This window comes from Dermochelys coriacea, chromosome 1, assembly GCF_009764565.3.
Source record: "Dermochelys coriacea isolate rDerCor1 chromosome 1, rDerCor1.pri.v4, whole genome shotgun sequence".
Classification (NCBI taxonomy): domain Eukaryota; kingdom Metazoa; phylum Chordata; order Testudines; family Dermochelyidae; genus Dermochelys; species Dermochelys coriacea.
The window spans coordinates 192,469,132-192,487,705 of NC_050068.2; the positions used below are offsets into that span (position 1 = coordinate 192,469,132).

Sequence of the window (18,574 nt, forward strand, 5' to 3'; positions counted from 1 at the left end):
ATGAACCCTGGCACCTCTGGGCTCCCAGCCAGCATCTGCCATTCCCTGACTGACCAGCTGTGAAGGCAGTGCCACTGCCAGCAGCAGCAGTGCACAAATAAGGGTGGCAATACCCCATGCCACTGTTACTTCTGCTACGCTGCTAGTGGTGGCATTGCCTTCTGAGCTGGGCAGTTGGCCAGCAGCCACTGCTCTCCAGCTGCCCAGCTGGTGCTTAATTTGTGCTAGGGCTTGCCAGAGCTGAGCCCTGGCACCTTTTTCATTACAAATTAAGCACTCCTAGTAAGTTACTTACTAAGGAAGTCATAGGCAAATGATAGGCAGTGCATCACTGTTCCTGAACGTAATTATAAACATTTTTTAAGGTGAGCTACCAGGTCACTCTGGAAGCCTCGGTGGGCCACATTTGGCCCATAGGCTGCTCACTGAGTATCTCTGTATTAAATGGATTAACAATAACTGGCAGGTCTCAAAATGTAACTGTAAACAAGGAATTGTTACTAAGCAGCTCTGTTTTCAATGGGATCTGTAGATATTAGTTCTTAGTCCTATGCTATTTAGGATTTTTAATCAATGCTGGAAGAAAAAAATCACCACTGATGAAATCTGAAATGGCTTGAAAACTGGCGGAGTGGTAAATAAGGAAGACAAGTCACTGATATAGAACACTCTAGATAGCTTGTAACAGGGGTGCAAGAAAATAATATGTATTTTAATACGGATAAATATATACATCTGGCAACAAAGAATTTAGGTGATACTTACAGGATGACTATCCTGGGAAGTAGTGACTGAAAAATATTTGGGCGTCATGGTGGATAAGTCAGCTGAATACGAGCTCCCAGTGCAATACAGTGGCCAAAAGATGGATCCTGCAGTGCGTCAACAAGGCAATCTCAAGAACGAGTGGAGAGGTTATTTTACTAGTGCAACTGCTGTGGGAATACCATGTTCAGTTCTGGTGTCCACAATTGAAGAAGGATGATGATCAATTGGAGAGGGTTCAGAGAAGAGCCATGAGAACGATTAAAGGATTAGAAAACATGCCTTATACCGATAAGGAGCTCAATCAATTTAGCTTGAGTCTAAGATAAGGTTAAAGGGTGACTTGATTACCGTCTATAAGATGGGTAACAAATATTTAATAATGGGGCTCTTCCATCTAGCACAGAAAATGTAACCTGATCCAATGGCTGGAAATTGAAGACAAATTCAGACTGGAAATAAGGCAAACTTTTAATGGTGAGAGTAATTAACCATTGGAACAATTTACTAAGGGTTGTGATGGATTCTCCATCACTGACAATTTTTAATCAAGAGTGGACTTTCTCTAAGTGATATGCTCTAGGAATTTTAGGGAAGTTCCATGGCCTGTGCTATACAGGAAGTCAGCCTAGATGATCACAGCAGTCCCTTCCAGCCTTAGAATCCATGAACTACTGTGAGATTATGCCTAGCCAGCATATTATAAACTACAGTAGTTGTATGAGATTGATTACAATACATTGTCCAATAGAAACCATGTCAGACGTACTTGATTCAGTAACTGCTCAATTTTTTTCATCTTTCACACTCAAATTAGTCAATTAGTTGAAGTTCAATTTGTGCTTTTCCTGTTTTTAGTAAGCACTAATATGACAACAGTACTGCTGCTTTTCCAATATTCCCCATAAAAAACCAGGCCTTTTTCTTAATGATCCCTAGCAAAAAGCAGAGGCAACAAGTGGTACTAATGTCTTCTGTAGAGCTCGGTAAAGTTTTTTTTGACAAATAGTTTGCCAAAAATGCAGTTTTGGTCAACCCAAAGCAATTTGTTAATTTGACCAATAGTTGCAGAAACTTTATTTTCCCTGGGACCTACAGGCCATTCACAGAATACCCAACGGAGAGAGGTGGTGGTGATGATGGTCATTCATTGTGGCAATTCATAAAGTCACTCAGCCAGAAACCTGGCATGACTCTGTAGCATTGGATAGATCATTCACCAAGGATGTAGGACACTCAAGTCTATGCTCCAATGACTAATTATTATTTATTTACACACAATTACACCTTCACTAGGAGACTCTGACAAAGCACCCCCCCCCAGACTATTCCATAGCCTAGTGGCTAGGACACTCCTGCAACAAGGGACAATGAAATTGAATTCCCCCCTCCATATCAGGGACATGGGTGAATTGAACCTAGTCTCCCACACCATAGATGAATGTCCTAACCACTGAGCTACAACTTACCAAGGAGGGCAGCTCACCTCTGGCTGTTTTGTGAATTTAGCACTTTAGAAATGCCTGAAAATATTCATTTTGGTTTCAACTAAAGAGATTTCATTTGATTTGATTTCTTTTGGATTTGGTTTTACCTGAACACTCGAGAGGTCCAGGTATCTTGTGCTGTGTGGCTGTTCATGTGGGCTCTCCAACCTAACAGGGATGAATCTGTAATAATGCTTCTGTCCAGAGTGGAAGGGAGAAAAGAGAAGGTTACTCACCTTGTGCAGTAACTGAGATTCTTCAAGATAGTTGTTCCTGTGGGTGCTCCTCCTTAGGTATCTGTGCCATTTCAGGCACTAGGAGCACCACCACCTAAGGTGGAGCACCCATACGAACACTCTTGAAGAAGGGCCTCCCATGCATTCCTGATGATTTGTCCATCACAGCAGAGAAAAATACTACATTGACTGGAAATGTCACCAAGAGTTTCATGGAATGGCAATTTAGAGAATATACTGACTGCAGCTGTGTTTGAAAGCAACAAAGAATGGAGTCTTCTGAATGGAGTGACATAGGTGCATGAGGCCATATGACCTAGGGGAGAGAGAGAGAGAGAGAGACATGACTTGACCGGTACTCCAAGATTGTTTGGGACATGAGCGATGATAGTTTTCATGGCTTGGAACCTTGGAATCTGTCCTTGGGCAGATATGCTCTTGCAGTGATAGAATTTGAGGTTGCCCTGATCAAGTCCAGAGTGGAGAGGAGGGTTCCCATTCTGGGTCCAATTGAGGACACATGGTCTTCTCCATGAGATATCTGTGGAGACAAAAGTTCCCGCCCTTCTCAGGTATGGCTGGGGAATGATTGGCAAATACTGCACTTCGCCATGATGTGGACTTCCCCAAGGTAATACAGGCAGTGCTCGTGCTCATCACTGACCAAGACGAATCGCAGACAGAAAGCAGAATTTGATGCCTGGAGTCCTGGGCATAGTCTGGCACTCAAACAGGGTATGGGGGTACCCTTGGGAGACTAACACTAACTGTAAAAACTCTTAAAAGTGTTATAACTATTTACGAACTATGTAATTCTTATTTTGTAGAATGAAGCCAAAGCCATGGACGCTGAAGGTTCTCACTTGGTGGTGAGAAGCAACTGGAGAGGCAGTTAGTATGACCTGCCCTTTATTCCCTCAGTCAGAGGCATGAGGTGAGCCAGAGCACTTACACAGACCAATGGATGCTACTTTCAAATTCTCCAGCTCTGAATGCATGGTGCGTATGTGTAACCCCACAATGCAATACAATGGGGACCAGCATTTGAAGAAGAATCACTGCTTTCTCCATTAAGACTTTAACTTTAAGACAGAGTTTTTAGTTAAAGTTCTTCTATATCTTCATTCCAAACCTCTTCTTCTGCAAAGAAAATTTGTGTCTCAATATCTTAAAGATCTTTGAATATGTCAATGAAGTAAAGGATAAATGGATAAATTATATTCATTTCAGCTTCCAAATATTCTCCGACAAGATCCCTCACAAGTTACCTCAAAAAGTCCACATGGTCATCGGGTGAGAAAGTAAGTTTTGTCATGGTTCAGTAACCGATTAGGAAACAAAGTCAAAAGTAGAATTAAATGGCTGATTTTTCTTATGGCAAAAGGTTAACAGTAGAGCACACCAAGGTTATATACCAAGACCCAGAGTTTAATATATTTGTTAATAGTCTAGAGTAGGGAGAGAGGTGAGTAATGAGGAAACAAAATTTACAGTTCATACGAAGTTATATAGATTAGTGAGAACTACAGAGGACTGAGGATTTTCAGACGGACCTAAACAAGCTAGGTTATTTGGCAGCATGACAGTAGGTGAATGCAAGGTCAAAAAATGCAAACACTGTATGGAAAAAAAAAATAAAATCAAGAATACTCTTACAACTCCCAAGGGTCTAAATAGACTTAATCTTCTTATGAAAGGGGCACGGATTTCAATGTTGGCTGCTCAGTGAAGACCTCTACTAAAGATAGATACATGGTTTAAAAAAAAAAAAAGGAAATTATATCAGGATGCCTAAGCAATAGGATGATGACTAATACAAAGTTTTTATACAAGAACATTGTATACATCACTTGTGTGGCCTCAACTGAAACAGTGGGTGCAGTACTGGCCACCACATCTCAAAGAAAGGTCTATTGCAGAATTCAAAGGGTTTCAGAGAACAGTGGTGAGAATGATCAAGGGCATGGAAAATTATTAGGATTGTTTACCATAGAAATAAAAGGAATAAGAGCAGACATGATAAAATTTAAATAATGCATGGAATAGAGAAGGTAGATAGGAAGGACAGAAGTTTCCTGTCTCATTACACAAGAACAAGTAGACAGTGACACTATCAGACAGCAAATTCAAAATTGAATTAAGGAAATAACTTTTCACACAATCTGATTAGATTGTGAAACTGATTGCCTCAAGAAGTTGAGGTCAAGAATGTTCAAATTTTAACAAGGGACTGGACATTTATATCAATAAGAGCATCAGTTTTCAGAATTGATACATTTTGCAAGACACTAAGCCTTGATGCTTAAAGCAATCTCTATGAGATATCAGAGTGAGACCGAAATGTGGGGGTGGGGGGCAGGAGGAGAGGGAGAACAAAGAAGTCATCAGGCTTACAATGTTATTGGTCTTACAGTGGTCCATAACTCCATAATTAAGGACTTCATTATTTAACTAGGGTGAAGGAAATGCTGTTTTTTTGCAGAAATTTTCCTTCAGGCAATTCTTTAACAAAAACTATAGAATGTGTGAACCAAGTGGCAAATCTGCATTCAGTACGAAAACTCAGCTTTGTTCCAAAGCCGAAGTCTTTTCCGGATGCCTAAATCTCCATCACCCTTTTCTTCCCATTTCATCTTAATAAGTCCCGTTGCTTTTAAACCCAATTCATCTCAGTGATTCTATGTGAAAGAAAAAAACAAAGATCTAACAGATGCCTCCCCTGCTATTTAAGGTACAAGACAGTCAGACTGGTCTTTCTCTCCCCTTAACACATAACTAGAGCCTTAATTATTTCAGGCTATCCCAGCTGCACCCTCCCCCCCCCCCCCGTTGTGGTAAAATGAGCAGTCAATATTCAAACAGTAGTATCCTGTGTATCAGTCTTCTTGCTTTATATGGTTAGTAAGTTAAGAGGAAGGAATTACAGAAAAAATTCAGCCCATTGACTGAATTTGCAAAGTATTTTACAAACCTGTATTACAATGGAGCTTGATATAGTAAAGCTTTAACAAGAATTTGATTAAATACTATGGGTACTGAAATACTGAACTGAAGCCCAGATTAGAGCACTCCTAATGAATGAAACTCTAGGTGCAGTGAAGTCATTTCTGTTATTGACATTTCTGTCATTGACTTCAATGGAACCAGGATTTCACTCCTAGTCTGAGGTTCAAAATCCACATCCAGCCTCAATTTTTGAGGCTCATAACACCTCTAAATTTTATGAGGTGGTTGGGTATAGTGCATTACATGAAGTGAAATACTAATATTCCCCATTGAGGATGCTTTCAGTAATGAATGTTAAAGTTAGTTGTACGTATGTTGCCTAATACAGAACAAACCTTTCTAGTAAATCAACCAAGTCTGACTGACAGCAGAGTTGACTAGGTCAATTATGACAAAGGTACTCAATGGCCTATACCTGCCACCCCCGCTCCACCAATCACAGAAGCCATCATTGTAAGGCACTTCCACTGCTGAAAGACTATACCCTAGGCTAACAGGATGGCCACTCCTGTGGTTCTTCCATGGCAGGGGGCATTATTAATTCGTCTGTGTAAGGAAGCTTACACTGACAAAACCATTAATACTTCTAACAATGCAGTTCTGTCCCCAACTTTTCAGGTGCACTAAAATATTCTGGGACATAAAATAACCAACTATCATTTACGAGTTATTTTGCTTTAGAACAGCTATGGCAGTTGTGTTTAATACATGCCAATTTCAGCAAATTGCAGCATTTCCATGTAAAGTTAATTATAGAGAAAACAAATAACTGATTAAAATTAAACCCGTTTAATACTTTAATACTTCAGTAAAATAGTTGTTTCTTTCACTTAAGTTTAAATCAACAACATCATGTTGCAGAAATTCAACATTAGTCAATTTCCATTACAAGGGCCTGTACATATAACACTGAAGTATTATTGTAAGCAACATAATGTTAGTTAGCACATGCTTATTCTCCATTTCGAAGTGTTAAAATTACTCATTCACCTACCTGAAGAATGACTTCTTTCTGAGATACAGAAAGGGCTCTTTCCTCATATGAAGGTGGTGGTTTGTGTGTGGGTGGAAGATCAATCCTGCATAAAAAGATTATACAGTTTAACTTGGCATAATTTGTGAAGACCAAATGAACAGTAAAGTCAGCATTCTCCACAGTAAACACCTTCACAGAAACGCCCTGGATACATATTCTACAGCATTTGTTTCCTTTCACCACTAATAGATCTACAATGAAACTGAGTTTTGTAAACATAACTTATTGGCAACCACCAATTACATGCACCTTCGTATTCTTTAACTCTACTTATTCTTCATATGGTATGCATTCTTTGTAATCAGACTTGCATACGAGATGTTTACTTTGGATAACTGTCTGCAGTACAGAAAAAAGTACTACTTATTGAAACAATGGGTATTTGATTTCTCTATGTTCAAATTAAAAATATATTTTAAAATTATGGGAAAGACTTCAGTGTACTAAGAATCTTAACTATGAATACTCAAATGTTAGGGATATAATTTCTAGCTGAGGCCTATCTTGACATGAGTAATTAACACACACAGGGAGACCTCATTCTTTGGAGGACAGGATTAGGTAGGTAACAATCATTGGACTGAAAACAGGATAATGCACTAAATAAGGCAAGTATATAGGTCAGTAAACTAAAAAGAATATCTGAGCAAACTAACCTAAGAGAGAGAACACACAGTGAATTATTTGTTATGAACTACATAAGAGACAAATAAGCTAGGAATGTAGAGATGAGATAAAAAGAGGAAGCCGAACCATGGACAGAGCATGGACAATACATGCTGCACGGGCACTGGTTCTCGCAAAGCAACCAAGCCAATACACAAATATGTGATGTGATGCATAGTAAATGCAAAAGGATGTGTAATGTATATAAAGTGAGAGTAACTTTGGAGCTATGAAGTATCCTGCATCCAGCCCCCCGCATTTGAGTCTTATCAACTCAGCATAGCACTATTGTACGCCAAATAAAAATACCTGAGTGATGAAGTGGAACTGAGTTCTTGGGAAGCTGATGGAAAGAGGTCTGAGGGAATCCCAACATCATCATCCTTAATGAATTTTGTTAGATTTGAGTAAATCTTAAGGTAATTGCTTACTTTGAAAGTTACCTCTTCTCTTCTGAGAATACCTAATTTGTGAATCTTCATTAATTAAGATAAAGTATTTCCACACAGAAAAAGGAAAGAACCAACAAAGTAAATGTGTTCTCTACATATATCTCCAAGTATCGGCATGGAAGGGGAAGTTGGAAGCTGGAGCTCATAATATATACTAAGGAAGATGCGAGTGTGTAGGTGCTAGGCAACTGGAGGAACTGTTAAATCTTTACTGTCCCTGAACAGCTGAAGTAAACTAGAATGATTTTGTTTAACAATGCATTGCAGACCTGAAAAAAATGAGACTGAACTGCACTTGTCTATATTACTTTTCATTTAACATGTAGTTTAAGGATTCTTTTAGTGATGAAGAGTTAGTCAGTTAAGTCCCATCTGACTAGTACCTCATGGATTTATTTTTGTCCACTTAATATTCATGATGATCCCATAAACTTCAACTGCAGTTAAACATCTGAGCCTAGAGTTTTGTTTATGTTACTGTAGTGTGTAGTTCAACTACGAACAAGTGAAGCAGCAGCCACCTAAGAATGAACATATGATTTAATGCAAATTTTCTATTCTATCCAGATAAACCCTTTCCAGGGACCTTGATTTTCACCAGATCAATCCTTGACACTCCCTCCCTCCTCAAAACAGTCCATTTTTTAAATGTCATATTGAGCACCAAGTAACTGAAGCACTTTTGAAAATTTTGTTCTTTGTGCTTGGGTTAGTTAAGCATTTTAGTTTTTGATTAAGTATTTCATATGTAATGTTCCTGAAGGGAAAAAAAAAGTCCCTTTTAGTCTGTGTCTAATCACTTCATATCATTTGAGGTACCCAGATAATTCCTTTAATTCATTGGGACCCAAACTTATTACACAGGAGGGCCTTATAAACCTTAGCACAATGTTGTGTGGGCCAAACAGATTATACTTATTTTCATAAAGATTTAAAGTTCCCTGTATTGATTTATATTTTAAAGTTCAGCTTGTTTCATATCTACTTAGATAAGAACAACCTCTATACAGTATTGTATATTTACACACTTGTAAAATGATGTAAACATGAGGAAAAAACACTAATGAATTGTCTATTAGTATATTGTGTTGAAGCAGGCCACGGGCCTTATGAAACGCTCTGGTACATGTGTACAGCCTGTTGGTTGGGCACCCCTCATCTCATTGGCATCAATTTACATTATATAGCAGTCTAAGACTATGAAGATAGCTGATTTAAGTGTTTAATCCACGTGAAAGTCAAAGAAATTTAAGTTACATATTTTATGTGGTTAAATTTGAGTTGGAGAAGTGTAAGCTCAAGAATGAGAGACTATGAATTGTTGTTTATTATCACGTGGTACTTAAAGCATTTAAGTCAAAGAGCAACTTCTGACTCCTTACCACCCTGTTTATGTTAACTTAAATTTCTGTTTCCCCTTCAACATGAAATGTAGTTCAATGACAGAGTTGCAAGACAAGCATTTCCCTTCACTTTTCAGGAGCTCTCTATTTAGTTATATTTATAAGTCAACTAAGTTGTTTTTAAGTTTGTCTTGTAACAGGTGACTTAAAGCTTTAAATTAAATTTAGACCTTTACGTACATTTTAGTGGATATTCTCTTTTGTGTAACACAGACATACATATGTGTAAGTTCATTAGAAGTCCTTAATTTAAGTTTGCTTAAACTCTATTTTGTCTTTTAAAGCCTACATTCCTTTTAAAAACTTCTCATAGGGGGATACTTTTGTGAGATAGTCATGTCAATCATTGTATGGGCCTAACTCCTTTGACCTATCAGTCACCTCCAAAAATTTGCTTTCTTAAAAATCCAAAGTCACTAAGCCCTGATCAACACTACTAGTTCAGGTCGAATTTAGCAGCGTTAGATCGATTTAACCCTGAACCTGTCCACACAACGAAGCCTTTTTTGTCAACTTAAAGAGCTCTTAAAATCTATTTCTGTACTCCTCCCTGACAAGGGGATTAGCGCTGAAGTAGACATGGCCAGGTCGAATTTGGGGTAGTGTGGACACAATTCAACGGTATTGGCCTCCGGGATCTATCCCAGCGTGCTCCATTGTGACTGCTCTGGAGAGCGCTCTCAACTTGGATGCACTGGCCAGGTAGACAGGAAAAGCCCTGCAAACTTTTGAATTTCATTCCCATTTGGCAAGCTGATCAGTGCAGGTGACCGTTCAGATCTCATCAGTAGAGGTGACCACGGAGTCCCAGAATTGCAAAAGATCTCCAGCAGGGACCGAATGGGAGGTACTGGATCTGATCCCTGTATGGGGAGACAAATCTGTGCTATCAGAACTCTGTTCCAAAAGACAAAATGCCAAAATATTTGAAAAAAATCTCCAAGGGCATGAAGGACAGAGGCTATCACAGGGACCCATAGCAGTGCCATGTGAAACTTAAGGAGCTCAGGCAAGCCTATCAAAAAACCACAGAGGCAAATGCCCGCTCGGGGTCAGAGCCCAAGACATGCTGCTTCTACGATGAGCTGCATGCAATTCTAGGGGGTGCCCCTACAACTACCCCACACCTGTACGTGGACTCTTGCAAGGGAGTCTCACGCAACAGAGATGAAGATTTTGGGGACAAGGAAGATGAGGAGGGGGAGGGTAAAGATAGCACACACCAGGCAAGTGGAGAAACCGTTCTCTGACAGCCAGGAACCATTTATCACCCTGGAGCCAATACCATCCCAACCAGAGCTCCTGGACCTTGAAAGCGGAGAAGGCACCTCTGGTGAGTGTACCTTTGTAAATATAATACACTGTTTAAAAGCAAGCATGTTTAATGATTAATTTGCCCTGAAGCCTTGGGATGCATTTGCAGCCAGTACACCTACTGGAAGTCTGTTAACAGGTCTGGGGATGGAGTGGAAATCCTCCAGGAACATCTCAATGAAGTTCTCTTGGAGGTACTCCCAAAGCCTTTGCAAAAGGTTTCTGGGGAGGGCAGCCTTACTGCATCCTACATGGTAGGACACTTTACCACGGCAGGCCAGTAGCACGTAGTCTGGAATTATTGCATAAGAAAGCATGGCAGCATATGGTCCCGGTGTTTGCTGGCATTCAAGCAACATCCGTTCTTTATCTCTCTCGGTTATCCTCAGGAAAGTGGTATCGTTCATGGTCACCTGGTTGAACTAGGGGAATTTTATTAAGGGGACATTCAGAGGTGGCCGTTCCTGCTGGGCTGTTTGCCTGTGGCTGAAAAGAAGTCATCCCTGCTGTTAGTCACACGGTGGGGGGAGTGGTGAATTGATCATCCCAGAGAATTGGGTGTGTGTGGGGATTTAGTTGGGTTTGTGCTGCATGTTAACCTGAAAATATCAGCTTCTCCTTTTAAATGGAAAATGTGTCTTTCAATTTTACTCTCTCTTTTTTTCCCTTCCACAGCTGCAAATGTTTCAATGCTGGGACTAGCATCTCCATCCCAGAGGCTAGCGCAGATAAGGTGGTGAAAACAAATGCACTCGTGATGAAATGTTCCAAGCTCATGCAGTCCTCCTGCACTGAAAGAGCCCAGCAAAATGCGTGGAGGCAGACAAAGGCAGAGTCCAGGAAAGCACAAAATGAACGCGAGGACAGGCGGGTCGCACGAGAGGATAGATGGCTGAAGCAACAGGAGAGGTGGCAGCAGCGTGATGAGAGGAGGCAGGATGCAATGCTCAGGCTACTGGAGGATCAAACTGATATGCTCCAGCGAATGACTGAGCTACCGAAAAGGCAGCAGGAGCACAGACTGCCACTGCAGCCCCTGTGTAATCAACCATCCGCTTTCCCAAGTTCCATAGCCTCCTCTCCCACAGGGCCCAAGAATGCAAAGGGGGGGGGAAGAGAACCCAACCACTCCACCCCAGAGGACTGCCCAAGCAACAGAAGGCTGGCATTCAATAAGTTTTGAAGTGTAGTGTGGCCTTGTCCTTCCCTCCTCCCCTACCCCTCCCGGGCTACCTTGGCCGTTATCCCCCTATTTGTGTGATGAATTAATAAAGAATGCATGAATTTGAAACAACGACTTTATTGCCTCTGCAAGCGGTGATTGAAGGCGGGAGGGGAGGGCAGTTGGCTTACAGGGAAGTAGAGTGAACCAAGGGGGTGGGTTTTCATCAAGGAGAAATAAACAGAACTGCCACACCGTAGCCTGGTCAGCCATGAAGCTGGTTTTCAAAGCTTCTCAGATGCGCAGCACACCCTGCTGTGCTCTAACTGCCCTGGTGTCTGTGTGTAATCAGCGGCCAGGCAATTTGCCTCAACTTCCCACCCCACTATAAACATCTCCCCCTTACTCTCACAGATACTATGGAGCACACAGCAAGCAGTAATAACATGGGAATATTGGTTTCACTGAGGTCTAATCTAGTCAGTAAACTTCACCAATGCGCTTTTCAATGTCCAAATGCACATTCTACCACTAGTCTGAACTTACTCAGCCTATAGTTGAAGAGCTCCTGACGACTGTCCAGGGTGCCTGTGTACAGTTTCATGAGCCATGGCATTAAGGGGTAGGCTGGATCCCCAAGGATAACTATAGGCATTTCAACATCCCCAATGGTTATTTTCTGGTCTGGAAAGTAAATCCCTTACTGCAGCTGTTCAGGAACTCTGGTCTGTATGAAGATGCGAGCATCATGTACCTTTCTTGGCCATCCCACGCTGATGTTGGTGAAATGTCCCTTGTGATCCACCAGTGCTTGCAGCACCATTGAAAATTACCCCTTTCCGTTTATGTACTGGCTGCCTTGGTGCTCCAGTCCCAAGATAGGGATATGGGTTCCATCTATTGCCCCACCACAGTTCGGAAATCCCATTGCAGCAAAGCCATCCACTGTGACCTGCACATTTCCCAGAGTCACTACCCTTGTGTTGGTGATTGCATTAGCTACTTGGATCACAGCAGCCCCCACAGTAGATCTGCCTACTCCAATTGATTCCCGACTGCCCGTAGCTGTCTGGCATTTCAAGCTTCCAGAGAGCTATCGCCATTCGCTTGTGAACTGTGAGGGCTGCTCCCATCTTGGTATTCTTGCGCTTCAAGGCAGGGGAAAGCAAGTCAAAGTTCCATGAACTTACGCTTCTGAAAGTTTTGCAGCCACTGGAAATCATCCCAGACCTGCAATACTATGCGGTCCTACCAGTCTGTGCTTATTTCCCAGGTCCAGAATCGGTGTTCCATGGCATGAGCCACCAGAATGGCAGGACCTGTGCTTTGAGAGAAGTCTGCGTTCATGTCCTCATCACTGTGCTGCCGTCGCCTCCTCACTTGCTTTTGCAGGTTCTGGTTCTGCATATACTGCGTGATAATGCGCAAGGCGTTTACAATGCTTATAACTGCTACAGTGATCTGTGTGGGCTCTATGCTTGCTGTGGTATGGTGTCTGCAGGAGAGCAAAGTTGCAGGAGACGTGGTGGCTGGATGACCAGTTTTGCCGACCTACTGCACCATCTCCTGCCAGGACACAACAACTGAGCGGGCTGCACGCCTGCCATGGTATGGCGAGACAAGAGCGGCTGAGCAGAGTTGCAGTGGAAGCAGCGGATGACGATGGTCATATAAAGGAAAGGAGTACTTGTGGCACCTTAGAGACTAACAAATTTATTAGAGCATAAGCTTTCGTGAGCTACAGCTCACTTCATCGGATGCATTTCCGAATGAAATGCATCCGATGAAGTGAGCTGTAGCTCACGAAAGCTTATGCTCTAATAAATTTGTTAGTCTCTAAGGTGCCACAAGTACTCCTTTTCTTTTTGCGAATACAGACTAACACGGCTGCTACTCTGAAACCTGTGATGGTCATATAGAGGTTCTGCGAGACCACCAGGAGAGCAGAGTGGCAACGGAAGTGGTCGTTCAATGATAACTGTTCGCAGACCTACTGCACCATCGGCTAAAAGCAGTACAGCGCCCACATGTGGAAAAAAAGGACAAAACAATTGTCTGCCATTGCTTTCACGGTGGGAGGGGCAACTGATGACATGTACCCAAAACTACCCACGACAATGTTTTTGCCCTATCAGGCATTGGGAGCTCAACCCAGAATTCCAATGGGCAGCGGAGACTCTGGGATAGCTACCCACAGTGGTACGCTCCGAAAGTCGACGCCAGCCTTGGTACTGTGGACACACTCTGCTGACTTAATGCGCCTAGTGGGGTCTCACACAATCGACTGTATAAAATAGTTTGCTAAAAAATCGACTTCTACAAATTGGACCTAATTTTGCAGTGTAGACATACCCTAAGATAGTATTTTGGAGAAAAGGGAAACAGAAAACAAGGGGGAAAGAGTGACATGATATTGATCAACATGTAGCTTTCAAGTAATAAAAGCTGCTATTTTCAAATGAGACATTCACCCAAATATTAAGTTAACTTCAATGGGAGGTGGGTACCTAGTTTTCTTAAGCTCCTTCCCCCCCCCTCCCCCCCAAAAAAAAATCTAGCTAAAACCTGGCTGTAAGGGCCTGTCTACACTACTGCAGTAAATCGATCTAACTTATGCAACTTCAGTTACACTTCTCGGGGAGGCGGAGTACACAAATCAATGGGAGAGTGCTCTCCCATCGATTTAGCAGGTCTTCACCAGACCAGATAAATCAACACATGCTGCATCAATTGCAGCAGTGTCAATCTACCAGTAAGTGTAGACATGCCCTAAATGTGCATCTTCTAACCCCAGGCTCTTCCCTGACCATCAGCTTACCTGTTATTAAACCCATACATTTAGTCTCATTTGGGACAAATGGTAGAATTTCTTACATTTTCATTATAGTTTCAAGCATTAGACTGTTTATCAGGCTGTGTTTGTTTTTTTTTAAATGTTGAAACTGTAATTGACTGTTACCTCATGCTTTATACTTCAAGGTCAACAACTTTTTTCCTTATTACTAGTTACCTCTAAGAGGACCTTGTCCCTTCTTTTAGGCTTTGCTAGATTTCTATCAACTCCTAAACGGAAGCAGTCTTTATTATTATGTCTGATGTAACAATTGTTACGTTAACTGGCAACAAATGTTTTTAAAAACACTAACAGATTATAGGTTGCTTGAAATACTAAGGTAGCATGCTTATGCAATTACTACTAATTATCCATTACTGCTTTATCATCTTTAAAAGGAGTTCATGTAAAAAAGTATAGGCAACTAATTTGTGGAGTAGGCATTTCTAACCTTTTTTAAAGTGAGTTTTTCCAGTACTTGTTTGCTGCAACACTGACAAAGAACGTATTTCCCTCCCGCTCCCCCCCCTCTTCAGAGTACCTCGATGTTTAAGGATGTGTCTGTTCAATTACCAGCTATATTTGTTCGATTGAAGGGCACAATCAAATCCTTGTAAGCATTTCCCCCCCCCCAATTTAGGACTACTCCCAGGACAACTGTTTCACCACTATATGAGCAAAGCTCCCAAGTATATAAAAGCTTGTAAAAATTACTCCAACAACAGGTTGGATCACATTTTAACCATGTACTAAAATTTCCTTTTAAGAATGTGAAATTTTCAACCTAAAAGCTGGTTTTTCCTCATTTCAAGTACATGATCTCAGGGTATGTAGTTTAAATCTTAACTATGACACTGCTCCTTCAGTGCTGTTATTTCAGAGAACATGTAACTGCCACTTGGAGGTGGGGAGGTTTCTTAATTTCAAACTAGGCAACCGTAACTCTGCCCCTCCTAGGGATGACAGTCTTATCACCCTTTAACTGCCATTCTGCACACAATTTTTGCACTTACCTATCTACTACTAGAACAAGTTACTACACCAAACATCCATAATTTCTACTGTTGGAGAAAAAAAACCTGATAAACGAATGTGCAGAAAGGTGACTCAAGGAGCCAAGGTAAGTTTGAGATGTGTCGTTTGCTAGGTAGCTGTGGCAATAGTAAGTTGTATGCTTGTGGGTGGGGGATAAATGTTATTTACTATTAGGTAAATTAGTTGAACACAAAACACAACAAATAAAAAAAATCAAAGAACTAACTGCTTCACTAGTCTTTCATATTTTAGTTTCAACAGATGTTAAGAGTATTGTGTACTAGGGCACTTTAAAAAATGAAAACCCTTTTTTGCCTTGGAAACAGCTATGCTTTTCTAGGGGAAAGACACTTAACATACTTGGTTTAACTATGTTTGTTTTTTTGTTTTATAAATCCTGGTGATTCCGCATTGTTCAATTTCTCACCACTTTTGGATTCAGAGACTGACTGAAGTACACACTAAAGTTTTGTTTCTTACAAAGTAAGTATAAATAAAGCCAAAAACTTCATGCTTATTGCTTCTAAATTAGGAAATTAAGATACTTACACTTTGTCAAGGTAGGATGGCCTTTTTTTCCTTGGAGTCAATAGTACTGTCACAAAGATGGTAATGACAAAGAGAGCAAGAACTGCTCCAATTACAGCCCCCGCTACAGCTACAGAAGATGTCTGCTTAAATGGCACATCTGTAATGTAATGCACCACAGATTATCCTTTTCAGGTATTATTTTGTGTTTTCCATCCTCACAAAGCTAGTCATTTAAGCGACATTTTGGAAACTATATCTACTTGCATCATCATGCAAAAGCCGTTTTTATAATGTAAGATGTTCTTTCAAAGTCTTCGTAATCAATGCCAGCTGCCCAGATCTCATTAACTCTACTTAACAAGCTAGTTTGTAGATATAAAGAAAAGGCAGTTTATGAATAAACTAGCTCTCTATTTTAAGCCTTTGAGATTAATAAAATCAGTGAAGAAAACAATACAGTAACAGCATGCTTTTATTACTATTTCAAACTTAATGAGACAGTGCAATATACTTAGGTGACAGCTTTTTAAAAGAAACCATTGAGAATTGCAAAAACTGGGACCAAGCAAATTAGTTTTAAAGAAAAAAAAGGAAATAGGCTGCAAAATGCAACATGCAAAAATACTAATAAGTTAACTTACCAAAACCATGCTTAATACCATGTCCTCTCCAAGACCGAACGCTTTTAGAAAGCATTAAGAATTTTCAGTGCATGTCTTATTTTGACCAAGTTTTAACAAACTGCTACTCTAAACAGACTTCTAGAAAATTTCCTTTTAGATTTCAAGTGACCCCAACAATATTAAAAATAATTACTTTGTGACAACTGACCATAGCTACATCACTGCTGATTTTAATTTCAAATACTTGAAACTATTGAGTCTGATATAAAAATGGTCATAACTGCTACAGTTGTTCTCATCCCCCCTCCCCCCCCAAGTATTTTAAATGTGGTTGGAAGCTTCAAATGGAAGCTTTTTCACTTACAAACATCTTCCCTTGTGCAAACCAGTGATTTTGCACAAGTTCAATAATTAATCATTCTCATAGTAAACAAATCAAAGGTATCACACAGTTGAAAAACCAACTTCCATGGACTTTAGAAGGAAAGGGACAGGAATTCAAAATTTAACAGTAAAATATAGCTAAATGTGAAGTTAAAAAGGCTTTGTATCCTCTGTTACAGAAATGTCAGGTGGGGGTTGGTTGTTTTTAATCATGAAAACACACCCTTTTTCCATCAGCGAGAGTGGATTAATTTCAATCAGCCAGACTACACTCCCGATAGGAAGGTCTTTCCAGTATTCCATACCACAGAATTTTACGGCACAATTTATACTTACAATGTAGTTATGGCTATAAAAAAAAAGACCTTCTGATGCAGTTGTATTTTACAGATCATTGTCTCAAGTTTGTCTCATCTCTCACAAAGAGACTGCCAGTCACTTATTTTCTACAAATGAGTGATCACCTTTCTCCATATCACCTCTCATAATAAAAAAAAACTACCACACTGAAAGTCACAATGGTACAATCTAGATTAATTTCCTCCCAAGGCATGGGGCTTCATTTTTTATTTCAAGCCTGAGGTTCCTTCTGCTACTTGCCTCTTCTAATCATAAGTGAACTGGGCACATTCACAATATACTAAAAGCCAAGTTTAAATGGCAGTATGTCTAGAATGTAACGGAACAGTACTTCAGAAACAGAGCTTGTCAGTTTGATTTTATTGTTGTGCACAGAGCCAAGCAGCCAACTCATGTGCAGATACTAATCCATTTGAAGCTGTGGATATCATGCATGCTTTTGAACTTCAACTGTCGAACGTGTGAAGCTGCGACAATTTTGGTCATCTATCCCATCCCACTGGCTTTGTACAGCCTTGGGCAGACTAGGATATGCAAGCTTTCATTCCAGTTTCCCAGACCACCTGTTTAGCTTCAAGTTCTATTGCTATGCAAGACCTGGCTTCACATCCCGCGTATTACCCGTGTACAATTTCACGTGCTTGCCTGGGAGCGCATCCATGAGTGTCTACTGCTTCTAGCTTGTGAAACACAAACTAAGACACCCTGTTAATCTTTTGCTTCATCCTCATTTTCCTCAACTCTTAGCTATTCAGTCAATACCTACTTTTCATCTCAATTCTGTCCGGTCATCAGGTTCTCCACCTGTAAAGTCTATGGGTAACTCAATGACTGACAGGAATAAGTACTCTTTCATACCACGAAAGGATCATTATTTTTATCTCAAGGTTTATCCTAACCTTCAAGGCTCTAATTAGCTTTTAACAGTTACTCCCCCAACCCAAAGTCCCATAGTAAGATACTGGTCTAATGGTTCGGTCGTCATTCACCCATATGAGTGGACTGTCTCTGCAAACTCCAAGGCAACATTCTAAGGCTAAGATTCTATTTTTAAATGTGCTGTAGAATCAGGCAACAGTGAGATGCAAATTCTAATGGGACTGACAAGCACTAGGATGGAACCAAGGACTTCAGCAAGAGAAAGTAAGATGCTATTGCTGAAGTGCTTATCAGACTATAGAATTCTTTGCATAAGAAATTGTAGAGCAACAGTCACCCAGGTAAGTATTTTAGCCAGCCCTATATGAAGAGTACATCTCTAGAAAGCCTAAGGACCCAAGT

General features: G+C 40.6%; 1 protein-coding gene across 2 annotated transcripts in view; it reads right to left on the reverse strand.

Moving 5' to 3' along the window:
* The window catches only part of NECTIN3 (nectin cell adhesion molecule 3), a 127,249-nt gene that overhangs the window by 25,288 nt on the left and 83,387 nt on the right, over positions 1–18,574 (reverse strand). For both annotated transcript variants that reach the window (XM_038386937.2, XM_043510553.1), the window contains exons 6-7: positions 15,945–16,083; positions 6,489–6,573 (exon numbers count right to left, since the gene is read on the reverse strand). In XM_038386937.2, the coding sequence (XP_038242865.1) occupies positions 6,489–6,573; positions 15,945–16,083 (224 nt within the window). The remainder of the gene's footprint in view (positions 1–6,488; positions 6,574–15,944; positions 16,084–18,574) is intronic.